This window comes from Rhipicephalus microplus, chromosome 7 (assembly GCF_043290135.1).
Source record: "Rhipicephalus microplus isolate Deutch F79 chromosome 7, USDA_Rmic, whole genome shotgun sequence".
Taxonomy (NCBI): domain Eukaryota; kingdom Metazoa; phylum Arthropoda; class Arachnida; order Ixodida; family Ixodidae; genus Rhipicephalus; species Rhipicephalus microplus.
In genome coordinates this window covers 7,381,437-7,401,624 of record NC_134706.1, presented here as the reverse complement: position 1 = coordinate 7,401,624, position 20,188 = coordinate 7,381,437, and the positions used below count along the sequence as shown (strand labels likewise).

The window sequence follows — 20,188 nt, the reverse complement described above, 5'->3', positions numbered from 1 at the left end:
GGGATGAGCTTGTATCCGCTATAAATTATCTGCTTTTCGCGACGTATACACCCTCGCTATTTGTAGCACGCTTAGACGTGGAAATTTATTTTGCTGGCTTTGGCAAAAAAATCATCAAACAAGGAATGTCACTGATGACAACGTTTCTGCTAGGGTATGGCAGCCTTCGTCATGACAGCAAGCGCTGCCCTAATGAAGATAAGTTCCCTTGTCGAAACGCAGGCTTCAGCGCTATTTCATGCTCCGCGACTTCTCATTTCAATGTTAATCTAATCATTAACGTCAACATTATCAATGTGGCATCAGCCTGCTGCAGCGCAAAACCAAGCGAGACTTCCGTCTTGTTTGGATGTGGAAAACAAAATCTCGAAAGGTACACTGTGAAAAGGTATACCAACCAAAATGTATCGCGAATAGCGACAAGGTATACGCTCACCAAAATAACAAAATATAATGGCGTCTCGGCTTTGCACATTCGCGAAAGTAGCCAAAGTAGCGCTCCAAATTGCGGTTTGCAGCGAAATATAGAAGTAGATGGCTTATTGTGTAAGTACAGTGGAACCCCTTTACAAGAGACTCTGATATATAAAAGACAAATGGTTATAAGGGACACCAGCGTGCCTACAATAAAATACGGGTTGACAAGAAAATTCATATGATGTACCCTGCTTATAAGAGACGTCTCATGTAAGAAACAAGAATTGATGGCCGAAGCATGCCTCTTATATAAGGGGTTTAACTGTATATGCATTAAAAGTTGTACTAAAAATGTTTTGTTCCAATACGAGATGTAACAGTAATGCCCTACGTCCAATACGAGATGTAACAGTAGGCCACCCTTGTAGCAGGGAATAAAGTGCATCATCCACCGCCGGTGAACGCCATGGCGTGGGTGACGTCATATGTTTCATGGTGTGGAGCCGTTCTTCCAAGTTTCAGATGCGCACCAAAACTCCTCTCCTCCTAGAGACAGGTCTGCATAATACAGTGCAAGAAATAATAGAAGCACAGAGAAGCAATCAGCTCCTGCGCCTTTCTCGGACACCTACGGCGGAACCTGCTCCGAACCCTGGGGCTTGAATCAAGAGACACGATGCGATACGAAGAAGCATGGTCGCCCATTCCAATAAAAAATAGGCGACCATGCAACTCAAACCATTGCCGCGCAACATGAATCCACAACGCCATCCAGGCCGACGCAAGGCACACGCTGATTATTACATACGAAGGTACAAAAATCGTGAAGACGTCCTCTATGTCGACGCTGCGGTAGGCCCACTTGAAGGAACGGCCATGGCGTCTGCCATGACAGCAGACGGGCCCATTAGCATTTCCGCGTCCGTTAAAACGGCACCCCCGACGGGGCCGAGGGGGTGGCACTAGCCCTAGCAGTGGTGCATGCGGCCGCAGATTCTACCATTACAGAAATTCGCACTGATTCCCAGAGCGCTTATCGATACTTCCGTCAAGGCATAGCACCAAAGACAGTCTCACGTATACTGAGCAACATTCCTTCACTTCTACATCCGGTGACTATCACATGGGTGCCTGGCCATGAGAATATCCCCGGGAATGAGCGCGTTCATGCGCATGTCCGAGGTCTTTTCACCAGGACCCTGGGGGATCGCTCACCCAAACCCGTGAGAAAACCACAAGAGGGAATCCGCACCTACCATGAGATTACGAGGTATCACCGGAACGGCAGACGAGATTTCCCTGCCCCGCACTTCTAGCTCACCCCTAATCACAGTTCGGTTTGGCGCCAGCTGCAGACAAAATCATTGATTTCTCCCTATTTGGCACACCTATTTTACCCTACTCTTCACCAACCACATTGCACCACCTGCGGGGCACTCCGGGATGATCTTTTCCACTGCTTGTGGAACTGCCCAAAGCCCATGGCGGTGTAAACCCTATCCCTAACCCTTCCCTTTCCTCGTAAGAGGCCGCTCTTCGGGTCACTGGTTCGGACGACCAGTTGTGGCTGTTGCACCGGGCCTGCCTAGAGATGTCGGCCAGGGGGCTCCCGGACGTCTAGGGGACCAACCACATTTACTTTGATTTTTTTTTTCAAATAAAGTTGTATCCTCCTCCTCCTCCTCCAAGTTTCAACCGCAGCAGCTCCGAACTGGCAGCTCCCTTGAGCGCGCAGCTTACCACGAAACAATATCGTTGGCTGAAACACAGACAAAGCAAGCGCCTTCCTATACGTCACTGCTCACGAGTGCGCCACAGTTGTCAGCCTGTCAGGCTGGTCTTAATTGCTTTTATAAAAATGCTCGTTATAAATTAGGTTATTTAGCTAAATGCAGTGAAATATCGCCAGCTTGTTTGTGAATGCTCAAGTATTAACCCACGTGTACCACAGATTATGACGAACATAGGGTGTCCTGGCCCATTCAAGTACGCTTCAGTAGACGAAGCAAGCAGCGCATAGCATGGTTTGAATGGGTAAGGATTCTAGATGCATCATTCAAGCGTGTTGGAAACTTCGTTTCCTTGAATGAAACGTTTTTGTATTTGCGCTGGCACTGATTTGCCATCGAAATACTAAATACCGAACGCTTCGTATCACGCAAAAATGATATTACCTTACTTGTTGTGGTTAAGGTACTACATATGCTTAAGCACAAGGAATTAACCAGTTGTCACACATCGTCTTACTGCTTGGTTTTTTTTTTTCGCCAGGGGGAAAAAGGCGATGAAGGTGCTCGCGGACCACGTGGCTTAATCGGGCTCAAGGTACGTAGGAAGATTCTCAGTCTAATCAAGGCAGTTTAGATAGCAAATCTCTCAATTAGTAAAATTGAATTTCTTCTAATCATTTTATAATTCATTATGATTTACAAGTAATGTGAGCCCCTCTATCTAATTACTCGTTTCTTGGCCAATGCTCTATAGAGGGGGTGTGAGTCATGCATTTAGGTCGTCATAATCGTCTCGTTTTGATAATTTTAATCGAGTGTCGCTGCCTCTAATGGTGCAATGTCTACGAGATACGGTTCCTATACAGAGTAGCAAAGCAGGTCATCGCTTGTCCATCAAAAGTGTTACGATTTGCAACAACAAAGTTTCGGGGTCACCCATGCGGTGACTCCGGAACTTTCAGTTCAGTCTATAGCATTAGTAAGATAATTGTTCGAGACATAACCAGTGTTTCCTGTTGCAAAAAACACTGTCTCCCGGTAGCTCTTAACATGAAAAGAGTTGGTTTTCTTAAACGTGGTTAGCAGTGGTGACGGTGGCTCTCGCTAGTAATCGTTAGGGCTTTGATAAGGTCGAAGGGTCGTACTCGTGAGAAAGTTCATTTCACGGCTGTGACGCTGTAACCGCGAGAACTATTACTGAAATTTGTTGGCGCGTACTTGCATTGGTGACACTTGTGCCGCACTCGTTGCAGTGTTAGGCGGAACAAGGGTGTAGTTCAACGCTGGATGGCTAGCCGATTCGATGTTTTAAACAGATACTATAAGGCCCTATTTAAATAACTCTATAAATAAGGGCACCTCACCATTTCTCGTTCAAAGACGAGAGATTGGTTTTATCCTCACCTTTTTTACCCTTCGCACAGGCGATGTACCCCCCTCGCCACTAATTCCTTCATTAAACACGTGCACAATGTCAGCACTAAGCATTGAGACTATCAAGATTTAGCGCTTGTCGACTACACGCTGTCGTTGCCGCTTGCGTACAACACGGAAACACACAAAACAAACTGAAATCAGTTGAGCGGTAGTCATGCAAGACAAAAAACGGGTGGGCAATTGCATGGCAATGCGTGTAGGAGGAAATCTACACGCGTGATATAATACCCGTGTATATAGCAATCGAGAGTATGTGTACTTTGGAGACGTCGCGAGAATCACTGCTCTTGCTTCACAAAGTGCGTTAGAAAGACGAGAAACGGCAGAAGAGAATAAAGCTTTGTTTGTACGTTCATAGGCTGGCGAAGGGCCCTTCAAGAACATATTCGTCGAAATCAAGAATCGAAATGGGTATTTGGGCATGTAGCGCGAAAGCAAGATAGCTGCTGCAACACATGCACCTTATTCCAAGACTAAACAGCGAGCGAAGGCAGATCAACATTAGGTGGCCAGATATTAGGAAGTTTGCATGTTTTAAATGGCTGTAGCAAGCGCCGGCTAGTGGGCGGATCGGAGGAGAATGGAAGAGGCTTTTGCTCAGTAGTGGGTGCAGTCATGTTGTCGATGATGATGATAGCAAGCTCCCAAGTTTCACTAAGTCTGTGTTTCGATTCCAGACATCATGGTAGACAGTCTACGCTGAAAGCTTAGAAGACAGCACGCGCTCATCATCATGTTGTTCGAGAAGTGGAAGGTGTCTGCATGTCATCTGCGCGACGAGATGCCACCTCGCGGCGAGAACAGGAAGCTAAAATTAACGAACATAACAGTTATTTCTTTAGCTTATTTCATGTTGAAATCTGAGAAAATTGAACGTTACCGACATTGAGCGTCTGAAGCAGCATCTACTTGTGTGCAGACGACCATTCCGGCGAAACTCGAGCTATCCGAGCAATTCGATGAGCTACCATTTTTGTTTGTGCAGCAAGGTAGCCTGCATCGTTTTGGTCTGCGACGTCGCCTTCTCGATGCTGTCTATTTTTATGACTACAGTGAGAAGTGGAATGGGACTTAAGATGATTGCTGTCTATTTAGCCGTCTATGGCAACTATTCGAACACATGTGTTTCATCCTTTGAAACTCGTGGTTGATGCCCGTAGGAGTCTACAACCTCGTGGAATTCACGAAAGATGTGATTGGTGCAGGGCGAGAAAGGAGGGCCGGGAATCAAGGGTGAACCGGGAACGTCCTTCAAGAGGGAGGACTTCGTTCCAGAAGTGAGCATAACCTTGCCGTGAATGTCATTATTCGTCGTAGTAATCTTCAGAATTTAGAGTTCCAGTAGCACGTGGCGGGCTTTGGGTACAGCATCATACATTTTGAATATACGCAGTGTGCGACGCTTTTTTTTTATTCTTCACTTTCCTGGATGTATTGTTTTTCGAGAAGTTTCGCATAAGATAGATCTTGCGACCACACGAGAGACGCGTCAACAAGCCGGTGAAGAGAAGTCGTGGTTGATTCAATTGTGCTGTGTGCTTTGCAGAAAGGCGAGAAGGGTGATCCTGGTCGTCGTGGAAAGCGCGGTCGTCCCGGTCCCCCAGGACCTCCTGGGCCTCCGGTATGGTTTTATCCGTGCTCTATAGTCCTCCAAAGTTTAACATAAAAAGGTGATCGATATCTTTGTCTAAGTAGTGTCTGTAACTCGTCCAGCACTGACACTTCGTTATTATTCTGCAGAGTGACTTTGCTGTAAGCTCTATTATGTATAAGTGTGTTGTCAGAATTTTTTTTTTCGTATGTAGATATCTTAGTGCTTCGCTGACCGCAAAAGGCTTTGCGAGCCGTTGCCTAGCAACAATCTAGCCACAGTGGCGCGCCATCTGGATTCAACCTCGCCTAGTCGCGCATGCGCCAAGGAGCAGTCGCTACAAAGCAACGTCCACCGTCGGAGACAGTCCGTGCATCTATTGTTGCGCAACCACCGAGCCGAGCTCCGCCTACTGGCGGGTGTGACAACGGCATAGCCACGCACGGCCTTGCGCCGTAGCTGGTGGGACGTAGTATGGCCGCGCATGGCCACCGTCACATGGCATAAATGCGTGTGGCCTATGTATAACCATGTGCACTCTAACCGTGTCGCAGCTAGCACAGACGACGCATAGACGAGCTATAGTATTGCACGTAACCGTAGGTATGACTAGTGGTCTAGAGCGGTGGTCTAGTGGCTAAGGTACTCGGCTGCTGACCAGCAGGTCGCGGGATCGAGTCCCGGCTGTAGCGGCTGCATTTCCGATGGAGACGGATATGTTGTAGGCCCGTGTGCTCAGATTTGGGTGCACGTTAAAGAACCCCAGGTGGTCGAAATTTCCGGAGCCCTCCACTATCGCGTCTCTCTTAATCATAAGGTGGTTTTGGGACGTTAAATCCCGCAAATCAATCAATCAATCAATCAATCAATCAATCACTCAGCACTATATCGCTTAGCAACTGTGAGTACGTCGTAGCATCTATAAGCGCAGATTCCATGGCAGTATTCATGGCAGTACCCAGATTTAAGGAGTATCCATGGCTCGGCTGAAGAAGCTGCGCACAAGCGAAGGAACCGGTTACCGTAATTGTCGCCCTGCGGCGGATTTTATTTTTCAAATTCCGATGTTTTATTTACCAGACAAAACTGGAAGGTCTCCAAGGCTGAAACCCCGTCAGAACGGCTTGACAAAGGCCTTGGTGACCTGTAGATACACATATGGCAGTAGTGCGGAATTGATTATTCATACATAACATGCGAGTACAATATAGAACATGAACAGTACATACTAACTGAAAAAAAAAAGATTTCTAAACTAATTATGTTACGTACAACACCCATTTAAATGCTAAAAAACGGTTTTCCAAGAAGCAATATACATCGTGCATAGACGATCGAATACATTAACACTTATAAGCTTAAAAAACACATATATACATTTATGTGAACACACATATATTCATATAGCTAATACAACGCAAAATAACAACATTCACTATGATGGAATTTATTTACACTAGACTAAACTATGAAAAAGAAGTACATAGACTGTGAGAGTAGTTTGTTGCGCATGTTTCTATGAAGCCAGATAGCAGAAGTGTGAGTGAAGTTGTTTCCTGTTATAGATGACTGTGCTTTCGTGCGTGTTAAGTGTTGTGGGAACGTCGTATAGGCCAAGAATCGGCATCTATATGCAGTGCGGAAACGAGCTACGAGCCAACGTTACTAGAACCAGGTCTACGAGCCACATATCTATTTCTTGCGGGAATTGTAATGAGACAACGTTCTAGGCGGGAGAGTAATCTCATGATGTTGGAAAGCTCCCTATTCGTAAAATAAAGAGTGTGCGATAAGCGAAACGTGTAAGGGTTGTCAGTTCGTATTGTAATTAAATTCTTGGAAAGCTACACACGTCGTTACGAACCGTTCAATATTTCCAATCTGGCGGAGTATGTTTTTTTTTTTGAAGAGTAATGACTTTATTTATGTTTGCTATACTTGTCGTGGCACATACAAGGCTTCAATACATTAGATTCGAATTAAATAGCACATAATATATCTGAAGTTTGACCTTGAGCAGCAAAATACTACGGTGACGAGGCATCGCTCTGGTTACCGAAGAAAGTTTTTTGCAAACAAAATTTACATGTGTATCCCAGCCTAGATTTGAAGAAAACTAAACTCAAGTATTTCGTAGGTATCAACAATAGCTATCGGCACTGATTCAAGAACTAAAGGTTGATGTGTAATGAGTACTTTATTTTTGGCACGAAAAGCAATAGCAAGTTGGTTTTATTTAGAATAACTTTAAGCCGGTTCATTCCGGACCATGACGAAATTCTCGAAAGTATATCGCTTGCTTTGCTTACAATGTCTTCTAAGCCATCAAGGATTGTTGTTGAATCGTCCGCATCTCATTAATGTAAACGATATCATTAATGTAAACATTGAATATGAGCGGACAGAGTATACTGCCTTGCGGCACACCGCGAGTGACGTCAAAAATTACGAGCTATTTTCATTAATGTAGACCCTTTGGCACCTATTGCTAAGACTGAATTAAAGATTTGCCAACTCTACGAATGCCATTTGATTCTAATTTGTCTGACAACATATAATGATGAAGCGAGTCAAATGCCTTAATGAAATCTATAGAAAGATGCTGAGTATTTATTTTGTTCAAAGTTATGAAGTATAGCTTCCTTTAATGTCAAAAATGCAGTTTCAGTGGACTTGCCGGTTGTAAAGCCGAACTGAAAGCGCAACCGTCCACGGTGATTGGATTCCGCCTGCGTGGGCCTCGTGAAGCGGTTACGAACCGGCAACGACGAGGGGGTGTTCGACGAAAGCGTGTGGCGGACGCGGAAACACTTAAAAGCGGATTATAAGAACTCTGTCCGGCGTGGCGCGAGCCGAGTAACAGCGACCAGCCAAGCGAAGGCCTCATTAAGCCCCTAAGTTCGACCAACTTCGCAGTTTCTTGAGCTGTAGACGGCTAGAGTCAACTTTCTCGTTTTAGGGGCGAAGCTCCTTATGGCCTGGGTCTGTCGTTCCTCCTCCTCCTCCTCCGTATGTATGTATGTATGTATGTATGTATGTATGTATGTATGTATGTATGTATGTATGTATGTATGTATGTATGTATGTATGTATGTATGTATGTATGTATGTATGTATGTATGTATGTATGTATGTATGTATGTATGTATGTATGTATGTATGTATGTAGCCACCGGTGGCACATACCCGCTCTAGAGCGGGTATGTGCCACAGGGGTTGCGACATGGGATATGGCGGTGCTTGGAGTGTTCACTAGATGGACGCGCGGACGAACGCGTGGGCGGACGGACGGACGCATGAATTGACGACCGGATGGTCGCGCGGACGGACGAAAGCACGGACCACGGCCGGGCTAGACATCATGACCTGCGCTAAGCGCGCGTAGTTGCAGTCTAGCCCGGCCGTGCACGGACGGGCTGACGGACGCTTCGCCCCACTCATCATCATTCACTCGGTAGATATGCTGTTATATTTAAAAATAAAATAGGCGTAAGAAAATTTTATGCGATATTTTTATAACGCAGACTTTAGTGACGTCACGATACGCGGAGAAACCGGTGCCAGTCAGGACGTAGAAAAATGTAGCCTTCAAATGCGCGCTGGCCAAATACGTATTTGTATCTGCCGCCTTTTAATATTCGATGCTTTCTCGATTGTAAGCTTCTCAGAGATCAGCCATTTTTGGTGTGGCAATTTGATTTTTTAATGAGGTGACGTGTGATTTTACGTTGTCACATTTCATTGTTGCCGAGACGCATGGCAATCCTTATTTCTTGTGCCAACTGAAGTGTTGTGCTGCTAAGATGATCGACCAAAGAAACAGCTGGGAGGGAGCATTGCGCAATGCGATCGAAAGAATGTAAAATGGAAAGGGTGAAAAAGTAGCACTTCTGGCACGTGCATGCCAAGCTTGCGTAAGGGCGGGTTTCTTGATTGAATTGAGCTCCACGAAAAGTTAGTTTAGCATGAGTTGTAATGAATAGAAAAGGGAAATATAAACTTTTTTATGTGCAACTTAAAGACGTGCTTTGCGATTCCGTGTTCGCAACTCGGCCAGCAAGCGAGTGACGAGTTTCTATATAGAACAAGACTGTCTTTCCTTGCAGAAGGGTGTCTTTAAGTACCGTAAGAATATCAGTGATCGAACAATTAAAGCGGACCCTACCAACGGACGATTCGTTTCAGGAATAGTTTTGCGAGATTTTGTACGAATATGACGTGAGAGGCATGTGTGCTTACGAGTGGCACCCTGTTTGGAAAGACGTTCTTTCATGAGTTTACAAAACGTCCGAAGTCGCCAAGGCTTCCGACGCTATTCACGCAACACCTCGTGAGTGTGTTTGCGAAAGGGATAAGTAATTCAGAAATTCTTCTTCAGTTTGGTTTCGGTTGACTAAAGCTTCCGCGTACTGTGGAAGTGTGCTCCGTCGGTAAGCTTTCGACGCGTTTCTTCTTTCAACACGATAGCGTGAAAGGGCTCGTTTCTCTGAAATTCCGGCATCGGCGGTTGCGAGCGAAAAAATAATCTTTTCGTGACCGAAAATTTGAGAAAAATGCGCACAAAATAAACAAAAAAATTCTGGGTCTGAGTGGGGATATAACCTGCAGGTGTTCTACCACGCAGTCACGTGTCTGCTTGTGAATGCAGTGAAGGAAACTTCCACTCTTTGCAAACACACCCGCCCTGTATATAGATGCTTCCCAATACAACACGAAATATTGCCGCAATAATGCGTGGTACAAGCGTGAAATGCCATGGGACGTCAGAGCATGGGGTTATCATCACGACTTCACGGTTTAAATCCAGTCTGCCACTACACAAGGCACGCGCGCTACTGCACCCAACATGGAGTGGGTGCGTAGCAAGTTCGAAAAGATTTCACACTCTAAGCGTTTGAAGTACACACTATAGGAGCATAATATCGCGTTCGACACTTATAGGTGAATATTAAGGGTCCCCCATTTTTTTATTTTTTTTTTTTTGCAGGGTGCTTTCGTGAAGGCGGAAAGCCTACACCGCCCACCTCGCTACGAGAGGGGACCTCCGGGTCAAAAGGTGAGCGCCTTCTTGACGCTGTTCCATTCTAAAGAAAAAAAAAACAGTTTGCATTTCAATTCAAACCGTGTGTCTATTTGAGACAAAGGGAATGGTTATGGAAGGGATAATCGGCAACCACTCACAACTAACTCGAGAAGACGTTCTATTGAAACCACTCGCTTGTAGCACGGATTCACAATGGAATCCATATTAGATGTTCTCAGCAAGGATAGCTTCCTTATTCAAGGAGTTGTGCTGTTTTTGTTATCGAAATCAGGACCAAACCCTTTACTGAGAACTCAATTGTAATAGAGGTTCGATCTTGAACATTTGATCATTTATACGATTATAAACGCAATGAACGTACCATCTCACGCCCCCAAGCCAGCGTGCCTTTCGCCACCGTTTTCTTTATGTGCACATAAATAAACGTACAGGGACGTTCTTGCATGATGTGCCAACTGGATATGGCCTCCGCATCGGCTGGAAACAACTCGTGACCTCAAGATTACAGCTTTACGCCGTAGCCGATGTGCTATATACTCCAGCGTCTACCCTCCATCTTTCAGGGCGAGTGTGGTCCACCGGGACCACCTGGACCACCTGGTGCACCGGGGCTGCCCATGCCCTGGGTGGACGCCACCAGAAGCATCCTTGAGGAGAATAAAGGTGAGTGCTGGTAGAGTTTTTCTTCTCAACCGAGTTTCTGTTTGAGGGGTCATTCATGCACCAACTATTCTTAAAGCTGTGTACTTACATGAAAGCATTTAGTTGTATTTTTGCTTCACATGAAAGGCCAGTCCCTGAACAGTAAAAAAAATGTACTGCTAAGCGTGAGACCAAACTGAAAAAAGTAACAGCAGCATGCTTTTTAAGGATTGTGTCAGTTTCTACTGTACCATGGCGTCATAATACGGAGCGAGTTTCTCGGCAAGCCTTCCCATCACGGCCGGTCTGCACCATGGCTCCGTCGGTGATGCACAAACGGTCAGTTTGATACACTGTTGGCTACTAACATTCGACATTTAATTTCAACAACAACAAAAAAAACCTCGCCACTTAAGTCAGTGCCGGGCATGCACAAAATCACCCGCGCCAATCTTATCCACGGGAGCCACCATTGTTCAAGAAAATCGCACCTTTTCCTGGTTGAAAACACAGAAGGTGCGCTTACACATTTTTCACCCCAAAGCTCTGACTTACTGGGCCTGCTCTACGCCATCTACAGACGCCAACAACATCTCTCGCAAGTGTACCCCATCCTTGGACTCCAGTGACCGTGCTCCCACCTTTCCTGTCTCTCCTATCCCCTCAGTTTGTTATCGCTTCTTCTTCCTCTTTTCTACACCTTTACTCCTACCCTTTTTATACCTCCGCACCCCCATCCCTTGTGAGCTACTGTGGCGGTGTCGCTCATCGAAGCAGACAGTAACGGGGCTCACTTTTCTTTTCCTTTCTCTTTCTTAAGAACCACTCACACACCCCAAAGTTTGTCAGTAGCCATTTCTGTGCCACTGTCTCTGCTTCTTCTCCGGCTTTCCCCATTTTCGATGTTTTAGTGACTTGGAGTTTATGAAATTTGCTCGGCCAACCCTCCGTGCTCAGACGAGGACTCGGACTACGGCGACGAACCCCCAGTGCCGGAGCTGGGTCCCATGGTGAGGAAGACGGTGGCATGGAGAGACGCCGCTTCATTCCTCAAGTCGGCGTCGTCACAGCCCGTGGGCAGCCTAGCGTACGTCATGGAGTCCGACGAGATGCTCGTCAAACTCTCTCAAGGTTGGAGGAGACTTATGGTGAGACGTTGGGAGCACTTGAAACGTTTATTAGAGGGACACTAAAGAGGAAACGATTCATTGGTTTAGATTAACAAACTGCACTCTGAGAACTCTGTATTATGTTTCACTATCGTAAGCTCATTAATCGCGGAGAAAATCAAGGTTGAAGTTTGATGATTAAATTTCGTGGCAAAGTCTCCGCTCGTGACGTAGGAAATTTCAAAATGTATTTTCGATACTTTCATGGCATTCGCTCGATGAAATTCAATGAGACAACTTCGTATGCTAAGTGTGTAACCCACAGATTATAATGTGCTTCATTTTATCCATTGGAAGCTACGTAGGACCCAGTATATGCCTCCGAAATTTTTCACGTCACGGTGTTTGTTGCGGGGATCTCACGGTGGCGTCGCCACCAGCATTTTCTTTTCGCGCGTTTTCTCGCTTACAAAGCGCCGCGTCGCGGCGAGAGTGGTGTTTTCGGGACTGTGACTTTATATACTCTACTAATACGCGAAAACTTGTTTTTGCTCCTTAGAGTCCCTCTAAAAGGAAACAATTAACGAGTCAGTTTGAGATTAAGATAGACTTACTAGCGCAAAAATACGAAACACCAACACACATGATCACATCACATCACTTTATTTCCTTAAAGACTCCTCAAGGGGGTATTACATGAGGAATGGGTATACAGTGTAGCCAGATGAATTCACTGGGTAAGAAAGTTTGTTACATTGTCCAAGAAGTTTGATGGATTAGTAATGGCTGCAATGGTGTGGGAAAGGCCATTCCAATCTGTTGCTGCTCGGGGAAAAAATTGAGAGGAAAAATGTGAGGGTGTGAGCACGTGGGCGTGACACTTGCAGTTCATGTCTGCGGTGACACACAGCTATGAATTCACCACTGATTTGTTGCTTGGAACGCAAGGCCTATTTCAAGACACTCATTGTAGCAACAGAAAGATCACACGATGAAAAGAAGCGATGAAAAAAACCACGTGGTATGTGCTTGCCGATAAAGACAATCAACCAAAGGCAACATCGTGCAGTCGATTACTCTGAAACCTTAAAGTATACGCCCCCTATTACGAAAGAATAGGAGAAGAGAGTTGATCTTTAAACCAACCTACAAACACGCTGAAGCCAAAAAAAAAAAAACCAAGGCAGCCACACAAGAATGTTAAGAAGAAATGGGAGACCCTTAAGCTTCGTTAAAAATGTTAAAAAGTAATATGAAAAATAAGAAATGTATAAAACACTGTAAAACTACTATTGAAAATGCATGCGCAGTATAGGTAGCTGACTTCCTCAGCTTAATCGTGAACCAGCTCGCCCAAGCAGCAGTTTTAGAAGGGTCAGATTGATATGATAAATTACTCTGTGAAAAACTCTGCTCTCGTTAATTTAACCACCGTAGATTCAGTGACAGAACATAAAGTGCAGGTCGAAGCTTCATTTTAAAATTTCGCGCTAGATTTGCGCAAGTGACGTCACAAATTTCAGTGTCTTTTTTTTTCTCTTCCTATTTTGAAGACACTGGCCACACGAAACTTTCCTAAACTTGGCACGTTATGTCTGTGGCCCCCTCAGAGGACAGTGAACTTCATTTCTGCCAATTAGAAATTGAGTAGACCACACCTTTAAATATCTATGACGTCATGCTGACTGGCACGGCAATTCCAAGGCGCGTCGTCACCACCATTTTTTTTTTTGCGCGTTTTTTCGCTTACCAACCGTCTTGCGATAAGAGCGGTGCTTTTGGCAGTGTGAAGGAACAGATTACTGAAACGATATTTTTTTTTCTTATTAGTGTCCCTTTAATACGCTACAGTTGTTTATACTGGTATAATTATTTGACTTGATTTATTGATTTCGATTTACACATGTTCACTCATGGAAACATGCTCGCTACAAGATTAGCGAATCAGACAGGTTGACGACAAAAAAAAAAAAGTCCCGCAAAAGCAGTATTAGGCACATTCACCCTGCTTATAACTATGGGCACATTCATACGAAACACATTATACATTACCGAAACAGTGATAAAAGAAGTGTTATCTTACGAAACTGGAAAAAGACAAGAAATTGCGCTGTTTACTTTGGCGAAAAGAGTTAGAGTAAATATTCGTTATTTATATGAATTTCGGGTGCTCCGTGTGTGTTCCTTTATTCAACCGTAACGATATATATTACTATAAGGTATTTGCAAGTTCTGGCCAGAGATGGAACAAGCAACAGTCGTTGAGAAGTAGATGACTTCAAGCTCAGCCACACACTTACTAGCTTGAGTTCAGAAAACTTGAAGTGAGGGACATAATATTAAAGATTTGTGTATACCCCCTTGTTTGCGGACAATGAGACTTACCTTGTGGACGTATACCCAAGCAGTTTATTAAATTATTTTTATGCAAAGCGATAGTATATCACACTACAAATTAAGTGAAACTTTAATAATCAGTAGCTATCATCAATAAAATGAATACAAAGCAACATCTATACCAGGAACCCCAATTATCTTTCAAGGAAGTAAAACTGTAATAAATCACTGAAACTTTTATAGTATTTAACAAATAATTGTGAATCGCGCCTGAAGGTGGCAGCTCTGTTCCTGTGCTCCGATAAGCTGTCATGTTTCTCTCTTGTTCCAGATTGGTCCACCACCGACTTGGATTGACGACAAGAGTGGACGGATGAATGGGAAAGAAATACGAAGTGACTGAGCGTTAAAAAAGCGGTGTGTCTTTGTTAAATACGGCGTTTCGGCTGTGATTGATTGCTATAGGCCTACAATTAAAGGCTTTACCTGAGTGCTTACTTCTTGGCTGGAAACTTAAGAACTTCGGGGAGTTTGTGATAGCAGAGTGAACAAAAACCGCTCTGTGAAGTTTGTCTTCAATTGGTTAATGTTCCATCAACTGTTGAGTTATTTATACAATAACTACAGAGTTATCTGGTACTGGCTAGTGCAATAATTATTCTCAGTATGTCTGGCCGAGGTCGGCATTGGACTGAAGTTAGGTGCCAAAATCAGCGATCTCTCTTTTAGCATCCCCGTGTCGGTAAAAAGGCCTGGTTAGACGAATTTCTTTTGTCGGTCATCTTGTCGCGGGTTGATAAAAGTAGCCGCCATAATAATAATTAAAAAAAAACGATAGAGGCCAGGGGCGTAGCCAAGGTGGGGGTAGAGGGGGTTCAAATCCCCCGCCCCTTTCGAAATTTGGTGGTCGTAGTCGTTAGAAGAAGCAGAAGGTGCCTAATTTCTGCAGCCCGGTTCGGAGCACGGCGCAGCGCCTTCGAAATGTTTTCAGTTTTGCTTGCGTATATATTCACGCGCACATAAAAAAAAAAAAAAAAACGGTGGTGGATACCTACCTAAAGTAAGGTTGAGCCCCTCCCCCCTTTCCCACTGGAAAAAGAAAAAAAATTCTCGCTATGCCTCTCATAGTGTTTTCCTTCCTCCATGGTATCCACAAACATTTCCAAGCGACGCAGTTCATACGTAGTACTACGGCCCCTAGAATATACAGAGTAGTAGTAAAAACGCGGCCTCGGGGAAATTGGCGCGGAGCATTCGTCTGCCGTCTTGAAGGCTGCAATTTAACCGTTTCTGTTGCAAATGCAACCGTTAGATGGCAGCACCCATTCCAACAAGCGCTGTTTAGGGGCGGTTTTTGTTATGGGCAGATGATAGAACAAAACTCAGGTTGTCACCGCGGCGACGAGCGAAATTGCTTGGTCTCGGTCGTCAGTGGTTGCGAGGCGTCGTGACGTGCTCTCATTTGCTCAGCCATTCGTCGAGCGCCTGTTGGCGGAAGATTTCAAAGCGCGCCATTCGACTGACGAAGATCGCTTCTTTGCCCCCTTCACCTCGCGGTTCCCATTTTCGAAATTTCGTCTGAAGGCAGTAATAGTTTCGACCGTCTTAGTAAATAAATTAAGTACCTACTGAGGTTCATCCTTTGAGCATCGCACTGCACTTAAAGAGGGCTGATTCTGTGAAGATACCAGGACATATGTAAACGTATAATGGGCGGCTAGGTGTTTCATTTTTGCTAATGAGAGAGAGAGAGATAGAGAAGGGGGTAGAGGTCACGTGATCATACAATAATCCTGCTCTGTAATGGTTACAGTGCGTTACTTTTGTTTTGTGCCAACAAGCAAACACTTGAAGATACTGAAAGCGAGTTTTTGCTCGTCCGGGGGCGCAACACTAAGAGAAACGTACGTGAACTTTTTACGACGCCAGCTCGGATAAGGTGCCGATTAGTGCGCTCGTTTCCTCACCGTTGCCGTGGCCTAGTGGTCTGAAGCGTCCGCCTCGGCATCGGGAGGTCGTGGGTTCGAATCCCCGCTCGCGCGGCATGTGCGGGTGCGTTTGAACTCCAGGGCCGCGCGCATACCCGGCGCGTTTTCCACTGATCGGGTACAGGGGGACCCGCTGACCCGTGGCGCCGGGTTGTCGTCAAGCGGTCGCCCCTGGGAGGGACGGGGTCCCGAAGCCCCTCGGCTCTCCAAGCCGCGCAGAGCATTGCGGGGGCCTCGCGAAAGAGGCCCCTCGCCTGCACGGGATAGACCCCCGGATTGAAACGCCGCTGCACGCGGGCGCTGCCGAAGTACGCCGCCGCAAGGCGCACGTGGGGGCCGGTCGCCGCGGCGGCAGGAAAAAGCCGGTGCCCCGACGGGCGAGACTCCGGGTGCGGTGTCTCGTGAGGCGACTAGGCCTCTCTCCCCGTCCCTTTTTGCTCTTTTTTTTTTTCATTTAGAGATTGAGTCTGCAGCCCACGGCGCAGTAGTATGCAGATTCCAAGCACGACGTCAACCCCCCCCCCCCCCCCCCCCACCCCCCTGCCCCCATCTTTCCATTAGAGCAGGACAGTAAAGGACAACCACTCGTAGCGCTCGCTGTCAGTCAACTGAAGTTTATTGCGGCGACGAACGTAAATACATCTACGCGCGCGTCAGCCCTCGTCCATATAATAAACAACAGGAATAAAAACAAAGAAGGAAATGAGCCAAGAGCCTATTCCAGTTAGCCTTTTTGCAGTTTTGACATAAAATGGAATTTTCACCTATAACCCACGTTTCAGCGCAACTTTTCGAGATTCCTGCTGCAAATGAAGATGACTACTTATGCAGTTTCGCGAATTCTTGGCGAGTCTCCAAATTTCATACACTTTGCCTGCACCCCCCCCCCCCCTCCGCTCTTTTCTCCACCTCGCGCTTGTCGGCGTCATGATTTAGCGAGACCAGTTAATGTTCTTTTGAGAACTCGACTATCGTTTATTTTGCCTTCGTAGGTTCATAAAGAGACACCGCAGTGAACAAATGAGTCTGTTTAGATTCAACTTTTATGAAAGCCCGTTGATTTTCATTTCGATTGAGTCAAACAAAGAAACGAGCACTGGAACTTTCTTTCCTTCGTTTAGTTTAGATGGATAATGTGTATCTTCAAGGTATTGCCTATGAAGTGTTTTTTGGTATTTTTGTGGAATGGGCTAAACGAAATTTTCTGAAACTTGGTCTACGGTACCCTTAAAAGACAACATGCTTTAGTCTTATTGATTAGGAACTGCTATGACCCTATTCTACACAGTCAAGATGTATGACGTCACGGTGATTGGTACGGGAACTTCAAGGTGGAGTCACCAGCTTCATTTTCGTTTTTTTTTTTTGCAAATTTTCTTGTTTACAAAGTGTCTTTGCGCGGAAAGCTTGAGGTGCGGTGGATTGATTGTCAGAGTAATTTACAAATGTTATAGAAAATGGTTTTCACCTTAGTGTGTCCTAAATGACCACTAAAGTGTAACTAAGGGTCAACGCCTGCAAATAATTTGTTCTTTCAAAACTGTGTTACTGTTAATTTCATCATCACAGGTTAATCAGTAGGTACAAAAAAAAAAAGCCAAAATCAACTACGTGGTCTCCTGGTCGTTTTGTTAATTATTTTATGTTATTCACATTTCACCTACATCGCCGTGAGGCATTACGTAGGGGAGGTACACATAATAATTTGACTACATAGTTTTCAATCGAAACAATAGATTCAACAAATAAAACAGCACTCAAAATATTTTAAGAGAAGAAAAAAAAAACACTCGAATATTGCTGAGCGAAAACGTCACAGTCATGCATTTGTAAACACCCACACGCTTCGAGACAGCAAACCATTCTTAGTGGCAGTGATATTGTAGCAGTTGTTACAAGGAAGAAAAAAAGGATTTATTATCAGTTTCATTGACGAGATCATCCGGTATACGGTTCCATTCCTGTATTGTTTTTACGAAAAAGAGAACCACCGAAAGAGTGGGTTTTGTAGCGGTATTCTAATATTTTTCGTGAATGTTCTTGACGATTAGAGACGTACGTTGGTGTGAACAGATAATCAAGAGGGTTAATGGCATTTCCATTATAATTTATATAATGAAGAAATTTAAGCCTGAGTTTCTGCCCCCTTACCATTAGTGTCTCCCATTTCAATGCTCGTTTCATTTCTGTGATGCTTGCAAATGAATTATAGTTGTTGCTAACAAATCTGGCTGCTTGGTTTTGAACTTTTTCCAATGCGTCAATCAAGTATTGCTGATGGGGATCCCAGATTACGCAAGCATAATCTAGCAGAGGTCTTACATACATGAGATAAAGGGTTTGTTTCACGGTCTGTGAAGCTTGCCTAAAATTTCTGCATATGAAGTATAGCATCCGGCCTGCCTTGGTCACAGTCATGTCAATGTGTTTATTCCACTTGAAATTGTCCGAAAAATAGACGCCCAGATACTTATAATACGATTCATTGCTAATTATTGAATTATTTATTTCGTATGTTGTGTCTAGTTTACTAATACGGTTGGTGAATGATGCACAGCAACATTTAGAGACGTTTAGAATGATTTTCTATTTTTGGCACCACGTTGATATTCGGTACAGATCATGCTGCAGAATTTCAGCATCTGTGCGATTTAATCACTCTGAACACTACACAATCATCTGCGAATAACTTAATGGGAGAGGTAATACCATCGACTATGCTATTAATATAAATCAGGAAAAGCAAAGGTCCTAATACGCTCCCCTGTGGTACACTGGACGTAACGGTTACCACAGATGATTTTGATCCTTTAAGCACTACGTTCTGCTGTTGATCGTTTAGATAGTTCTTTACCCAATCGATACCTTTAAGATTAGTGTTTGCAGAGAGCATTGCAAATTCTTACAGATTGTGTGGGATGGTATCGAAGGCTTTCCGGAAGTCAAGAAACACTGCATCTACTTGAGCGCCACTGTCTATAGATTGTGCGATGTAATGCTGAAATTCGACTAGTTGAGTTACGCATGACCGTCTATTTCTGAAACCATGCTGAGATGGAGTGAGGAAGTTGATTGACTCTTGGTGTTTAACTGTTTCACTGTATATGATGTGCTCAAATAACTTATAGCAAATTGCTGTTAGCGAGATGGGCCTGTAGTTTTCGACAAGCTTTTTCTCACCTGATTTATGAACCGGGATAACGTTTGCAACTTTCCAGTCATGTGGGACAACTCCAGTATTTAGTGTAATTTCATATATAATGCATAAATAATTTGCAATGACGCTGTGACAGTCTTTAAGAACAAATAGTGATAAACCATCTGGTTTAACTGCTTTAGTTGTATCTATCTGCCGTAACAAGCAATCAACACCAGTAATGCCAACCTCCACGTCTTTCATGGAAGGCCACGAGACTGGAAGTGCCCCCACATCGCCAAGTGTGCTTTGAGTATAAACTGATGGGAAGTAGTTGTTAAAAGCTTCAGCTTTTTCTTCATCGGTGCACAAAGTATCACTCTCCACGGTCAGAGCAGGAATACTTATATCGTCTTTTCTAGTTTGTTTCACATATACTTCCAGAACTCTTTCGGGTTTTGCTTTAACCTATCCCTTAATTGGGCAAAAAAAGTATCTTTCATTGTTTTTATTGCCGATTCCAGTGTCAGGTTTGCATGCCTAAGCTCTTGTTCATTAGACGTGGTACTCCTATCGCGAAATTTTCTGTACGAACATCGTGCTTTCCTAACTAACCTGCGAATGTCTTTATTAAACCAAGGCTTTTGTTTTGTTCTCTTCTTTAGTATTCTGTTTGGTACATGAGCTTCAACGGCGTTAAGTAGTTTATCACGAAGATGAGACCACAGAGCTAAAGAGCAACGACTTTCTGCCAAAA

The 20,188-nt window shown here is 44.6% G+C and overlaps 1 protein-coding gene across 1 annotated transcript in view; it reads left to right on the top strand.

Annotated features, from left to right (window-relative positions):
• The window catches only part of LOC119179430 (uncharacterized), a 144,898-nt gene extending 130,094 nt beyond the window's left edge, over positions 1-14,804 (top strand). Inside the window, exons 9-15 of the mRNA XM_075868569.1 lie at positions 2,689-2,742; positions 4,790-4,861; positions 5,131-5,205; positions 10,163-10,231; positions 10,783-10,882; positions 11,819-12,009; positions 14,639-14,804. Of these exons, the coding sequence (XP_075724684.1) occupies positions 2,689-2,742; positions 4,790-4,861; positions 5,131-5,205; positions 10,163-10,231; positions 10,783-10,882; positions 11,819-12,009; positions 14,639-14,710 (633 nt within the window). The 3' untranslated portion in view covers positions 14,711-14,804. The remainder of the gene's footprint in view (positions 1-2,688; positions 2,743-4,789; positions 4,862-5,130; positions 5,206-10,162; positions 10,232-10,782; positions 10,883-11,818; positions 12,010-14,638) is intronic.
• Positions 14,805-20,188: the final 5,384 nt, after the last annotated feature.